A 6,549-nucleotide genomic window follows, 5' to 3' on the forward strand; every position below is an offset into this window, starting at 1 on the left:
CAGGCCGCCGGTGCCTCTATTAGTCCCCCGTGGATCCGGAGCCCCATAACCCCCGTTGTTCTGTGGGGCGGGATCGTGGTGACCGACCCACGCTGAGGCGCACCCCTCAGGGAGCCCGCGGGCAGGCAGCGGGGGAAGCCGGCCCTTGAGACCGCTCTCAAAAGCCGCTCTGACATAGTCCGGCCTGACGGGGATCGGCGCGGCACCGCGGGGCGACGAGGAAGGCAGTGAAATGGCAGTCGTGGCCCTGTTGGATCTCCCACGGGAGCGTCCCAGGAGCTTTCACGCCTGATGACCTTTTAGGAGATTTCGAGCCTTTTTTGCATAAGTTTATAACATTCCTGTATTATAAGCGTGATTGGGTAAAAGTGTAGCTTCTGGTATTTTGGCTTTTTCCAGCCAGGGAGGACAGCCTGTTGTCTATACTGACACCTGCGTCCTCCCTGTCCTGGCTCCTGGTGTGTCCCTGCTGTGCAGCTCCACACCCTGGAGACACATTCTCTGTCAAGGTGATGGACCATGGCTTGGTGAACATCTTTGAGGCAGTACCAGCTTTTTCTTGTTAGTCCTGCCTTCATTTGCATGGTGGAGTGGGTCACAGAGCTGCTCTGATGGGAAAAAAAAGATTTGGCCAAAGACAAAGGTTATCTTGACTGGGAGTTTTTGTTTATCTAAACCAGCGCACTGTGCCAGTGGTGGGACTGCTGTGCTGGGGAGTGAGCTCCTCCGGTGAGGCTCTAATCATGTTCGTGCTTTCAGTTCTCCTTCCAGGAAAACGGCTGGGGGGCATCCCTTGCTGAGAGACTGGTCAGGTAAGAGCTTACAATTTGAAAGTATTTTTTTTTTAGTGGTGCAGCTTTTCTAAAGAATACCAACACAAGTTAATATTTAATGTATATTTGTTAATGTTTATTTATCAAAGTGGAACTGCCTCAGTGGTCACCTGCCCAGTACTGATGGAAATACTCATTGGGTGTGTCTTTCCACTAAAGCTTGAGAAGGAAATCCTTACTGATTGTCAAGATAGTTTGTTTCGTGGTTTAAGTGACGGGTAAATACCACACGTGGAGGCAGTGGGTGCACTTCCAAACATGACATTATCCCAGCTAAAACTCCTGTGACGTCTCATGGTTGCTGAACAGGACAGGGGGAGGTATCCTGATGGAATGTGGTACCCATCCAGAAATTGCCACGTTCTGTTGTGGCGGGCAGGAGAGGTGTTCATTTTGATCGTGTCTCTGTTTCAGGAAATGCGATGTTGTGAACCGTGGGCTCTCGGGGTACAACACCAGATGGGCCAAGCTGATCCTTCCAAGACTGATCAGCAAAAGCACCGGTGCTGAGAGCACTGTTGCAGTTACTATTTTCTTTGGGGCCAATGACAGTGCCCTGAAAGGTATGGGAGCTTGCATTTTTGCTGTGATCTGTTCTCTTAAGACAGCTTTACGGTTTAGTGGAAAAGACGCAGACTTTTCCTGCTGCTTCTCTGTGAAGAAATGAAGCTTTGGTCTTGGGCTTTGGGCACTCCAATGGAGGCTTCGAGCTATAAAAGAGGGGTTTGGACCCCCAAAAGGAGCATTTAGGCCTTCAAAGTGAGGCTTTGGGCCTTAAAAATGGGGCTTTGCAAATGGAATTGAGGCTTTGAACCTTGAAATGAGGCTTTGTGCCCTCCAATGATGCTTTGGTGCCAAAAACTAAGGCTTTGCATCCTAAAAATATCTCTTTGGACTCTCAAAATGAGGCTTTGGACATGAAACATGAGGCTTTGTACTCTAAATGAGGAGTATTGTTTTCATTTTGACAGTGGATTGTTTTCTGTCATGTTATTTGTGTTAAAACCATGTAGTGCCTTCTGTTTCTCTCACCACATTTTAATATTAGAAGCACATTTCAGGGTGCTCAGGAGTTAGTTGTATATCCATCTCCTAAAATTGGAGCTGGGCATCTGCCTGATTTTTCTGCCTTTAAAGCAGTCTGATGAGTTCTTGGCAGATGGGTTGAGGAAATGAGGGAAGGTGGTATTTGGCTTCTCTTACAGATGAGTGTAAGGGCGCGCAGAGCCGGTATAATCAGAATGGTATCATCAGTGCATGAAGGACTGACTGCAGCCATTGGAATTTCCAAAACTTTCTCTGCATCCAAGAAAGTCAAAAATCTTAGTTTTTGTTTCAGGTGAGGTGTGTGTTGATTACAAGATCTAATACTAAGGTATGGAGCAGTAAGAAAAAGCATCTTAAAAAAAAGGTGATTTTTTTCGTCTCCCTCCTTTGTGCCTTATTTGTATTAATTCGAAGTGCTGCATTTAACCTCTTGATTTGTCTGCTTTGGATATTGAGGAACGGCATTTTCGTACCACACCTCCTGAATCAATGGTTGAGGTGAGCTGCTTACTGAGGACATCTGCCCATGTTCATACGCTGTGTGAAAATCACGTTACGTTGTGTAATAAATCCGTGAGCAGTTTAACATCACTAACACACGTGCTCCATCCCCTGGCAGACCTGAACCCGCAGCAACACGTTCCTCTGGAGGAGTACGCTGCCAACCTGAAGAGCATGATTCAGTATCTGAAGTCAGTAGACATCGCTGAAGACCGGATTATTTTGATAACGCCACCGCCACTTCAGGAATCAGCTTGGGAACAGGCGTGTGTGGCCAAAGGTAACAGGCGATGCGGGGAGGCAGAATTTCTGCTCTCTACCAGCAGAGTGAGTTACCCATCCCAGGCTGGCAGGGGATCAGCTTCGTGCTTCTGCTGGATTGCAGTCGTGCTCCTTGAGTTGAGGGAAAAGGACTGATGGCTGTTAGACAACTTTTGGATAAGCTTGTGGCACAACTACCAACTAATTAATAATGTCCTTTTGAAAGCACTGCTTGGTCAACGCATCAGTCTGACAGAAGTGGCTGCCTTTTGAGAACACAGGTTTTGCTGAGACGCGCTAGGCAGACTATGTCATGCCCTAACAGCTTCCAAACTAACTTGAATAATGGAAGAAATTTCGCATTGTGTGCCACAGAAAATTTTATAATGGTCACAGCATATTTCACGTGTATTTGGATAAGCAATAATGTCCTGGCCAGGTTTATTTTAAATTAAAAAAAAAAACAAAACAGAGAATATAATATTCTAAGGGTGCTAGGAACCTGAAAAGGAAGCAAAAGATGATTAAATGATTTCTCATTATGTTGTTGAAGGCAACTCTAAAAATAGAGACGTAACAGCACTGCCTTCATGGTGTTACTCAGCTGGTGGAGCTTGCTGTAATCCCACTGACTGCAGCAGTGCAGTTGGTACCTCTTGAGAGTATCTCCTTGCTCCCATTTGGACAACTTGTCCAGTTCTTGCACATTTATAAAAGAGTTTTGAGTTAGATTCAGGTAAGCACAGAGCTGTCACCTTAGTAATTGCAAGGCTGTCTCCAGTTTAGGTGGGATTACTGTCTAGGGATGGATTGACAGACAGGGTGATCTCAGACCGTGGACCACAGATAAAGTCCTGTGGGCACAGTAAGCAGCAATATCAGATCGTCTGCCCTCAGCCAGTATCCAGGAGAAATGTTCTGCTTGCTTCTAGTTTGTCAGCTATCGGAGCAAAGGAGAGATGTGAAAGACGAGGATGTTGATGTTCACAGGAGCATTCATCCAGGTGTGAAAAGAGGCGTGAAAGGAAACACAGCTTCCAAAGGGAGTGCTGTGGGAGACAGAGTCAGAGCCCTTCCTAAAGTCGGAGCTGCTCTTCGTCACCCGTGTGGCCATCGTTTCATCGCAGAAGGCAGTTGGGTTGGTCAGGCACTGTCTGGCTTTGCTAAATTTGTGTTGATAGTTCCTTCTTGTCCCTCATGTGTTTGGAAATGAGTCCCAAGAGGAGGTAACCCCACTACCTTTCCCAGCACTGAGGTGAGGCTCAGGGATTGACAGCTTCCCAGGTCCTTTTTGTTGCCTTTCTTAAAAATGGGTGTAATGTTAACCTCCTTCCAGTCACCCTGGGTCTCCTGTTAGCTACGAATTTTTGTAGGTGGTGGGCACTGACCTCACCAGTGCAACAGAGACAGCTCCTTTGGGTCAGTCCCACATTCCCTACCCCATTGCTCCCCACTGCTCTCCTTCCCAAGCTGCGTGGGTGCGTGCAGATTGGGATATATCGCTAGGTCCCTCCTTGGTCCCTCAGGAGACCCACGCATTCCCTGAGCGTCCCCGTGTGTTTGTGGACTTCCAGGACGGATGAGGAGACGAAACAGTCAAGAGGGGATCCCAACAGTGAAAGTGAATAAGAAATAATCCACTCTGCTAGATGAGAAGGCATAGAAAGGGAGAGGGACAGCACTGCAGGACCTCGCCTGAGGCTGGGACCAATACAGGGAACTTGGCCACAAAGTCAGCTCTGCATGGCGGAGGCTGAATGAGCTGAGGGGAACACGGTCTGTAGGGCAGCTGAACCGGAAAGAGAGTTGAAGAAGTCAAGAGTCAGGAAATGTAGGGTGGTGGGGAAGGACTCGTGAGGCTGCTGTGGATATTGCTATCATGAAAAGAAATGGGAGAAAAGAGGTGGCAGTGTGAGGAAGTGGGAATCATCAGATGCATCAGGTGCAAGGAGGGAGTAGAGTAGGAGTTGATGAGTTGGATTATAGATCCCATTAAAAATAAAAAACATAATTTAATAATATCCTGCCCCAAAGTTTCACTGTGGTCTGTGCAGAACTGCTGGCTTACAGTAGCTGGCACCGAGCATGCACTGAACGTCCAGCTCCCCGTGTAACTGCACACAGATGTGGCAGTCGCAAGTGCTAATACAGCTTTGCACCTAAACGTACCCTGGCTTCACCAGCGCGTTACAACACGGAGACTGCTGCAAGGAGATGTTAAACGTCGGGTGTCATCCAGGAAGCAGAAGGCAAGCTTGTCAATAGACTGACATTTACATAACTCCATTTACGTGCCACTAGCAGGAGTATGAAGAGTTCTAAACCTATGCCCTGATTTCACCTGAAGCTTGCCAGAAGGTGAAAGCTGTGAGCGGCACAGAGATGAGCGCTGTGCTGTGTGCTTGTTGCTGTTGTCTCTCTCACCTGTTACACATGTTAGCAAGAAACTTTCAAATGCCTCAGAAACAAAAGGTGCCTTGAAAGAGACTAGACGAGCTATAGCTGCCAGCCACTTGAATTGAGGTGCTTTGGATTTAGTTGTAACTGGTTGTGTCTGCTGGTTTAACAGACTGATGTACAGCGTGTGTAGCACAGAAGACAGGCATCAAGCTGTATCAGTTGCAGTTGCTCTGTTTTCTTCGTTTCTGATTGACAGGTGAGAAATTGAATCGCTGCAATGCCACCACCGGGGAATACGCCCAGGCCTGCGTTCAGGTGGCCAGGGACTGTGGAACGGATGTACTCGACCTCTGGACACTGATGCAAAAAAATCAGGTACGATGTCAGGAAAAAGACTGTGAAACTGTAGTGAACTGTGAAATGCATAAATTTAGCACAGAGGAACCGGTAGTGCTGCATCATCACTGAAATGATACCAAATATATCCAAATTATTTGGGAAGAAAAATATAATCCAGAATGCTTCACAGTGGGCTATGAGAAATAAAACTTAATACAACCTTGCCATTATATTTATTTGGTGAGCAGATGTTCCCTGGGTGCATTACATGTAAAAGCCTTTTCCTTGGGCTTTGACTCAGAATAGTTTAGGTTGGAAGGGGCCTCAGAAGGCACTTTGTCCAACCCACTGCAACCGCACAGCGCTGGGCTAACTTCAGTTAGATCAGGTTGCTGGGCACCTTGCTGATGCTTCTGACCAAATACCCAAATTCATCCCTGTGACAGAGACCACAGACTTTCCAGAAGCAGATAACTCCAGTTTGGACACTGAATCTTTTCTCTCTCGTGCACTCACCAGTGCAGTAGTGTTCAGTAGTGCAACATGCAGCAGTCTCAGTTGTTTGCATCACTTAATCTCATGATCATTTCCTGATGAATAGCAGTGACTTTGGCCATCAGAACATGGTCTTGATATTACTACAAAGGGTTTGAAAAACTTAAGAATTTCACAAGGCCTTCTGTTTGCAACTAGCAAATACATTAACACATGTATTAACTCCCCTGTAGGATTTCTCTTCTTATTTGTCTGATGGGCTCCATTTATCAACAAAAGGCAACAGCTTTCTGGCAGCACAACTTTGGTCACGTCTGGAAAAAAACCTGTCTGCTCTTCCTTCACTGCTTCCATACTGGCGTGACGTGGACCACAGGGACCCCGAGGCCAGTCTGCTGTGAGACCCCTGCTGTAAGGAGCCAGGCCTGACGCAGACAGACTGCTACAAACAGCCAGATTCAGCAACACACTGCAAACAGGGCATACTTTGGGAACAGGGTAGTGTGGAGTCCCTGTCAAGTCTTGTGTCTCCTTCCTTGGTCTGTTGGAGAATAAAGGTGAGACCACTCAGGATGTGGGTTCGGGGTGGTTTCATGCTGCTGGTGCCAGTACACTGAACATCTGTGGGGATGAGCTGCTCTTTCTGTGGAAGTCCTGGAGGAAAATGAAAACT

At 47.2% G+C, this 6,549-nt stretch overlaps 1 protein-coding gene across 1 annotated transcript; it reads left to right on the top strand.

Annotated features, from left to right (window-relative positions):
* Nucleotides 1–759: 759 nt before the first annotated feature.
* Nucleotides 760–6,277, top strand: IAH1 (isoamyl acetate-hydrolyzing esterase 1 homolog (S. cerevisiae); the record flags this gene model as incomplete). Its single annotated transcript, XM_010183251.1, has 5 exons — nt 760–812; nt 1,248–1,396; nt 2,500–2,661; nt 5,299–5,417; nt 6,110–6,277. Coding segments are annotated over 5 exons (651 nt in total), but the record flags the coding sequence as incomplete, so codon positions are not given.
* Nucleotides 6,278–6,549: the final 272 nt, after the last annotated feature.

Source organism: Mesitornis unicolor, unplaced genomic scaffold (genome assembly GCF_000695765.1).
Source record: "Mesitornis unicolor isolate BGI_N332 unplaced genomic scaffold, ASM69576v1 scaffold16774, whole genome shotgun sequence".
Taxonomy (NCBI): domain Eukaryota; kingdom Metazoa; phylum Chordata; class Aves; order Mesitornithiformes; family Mesitornithidae; genus Mesitornis; species Mesitornis unicolor.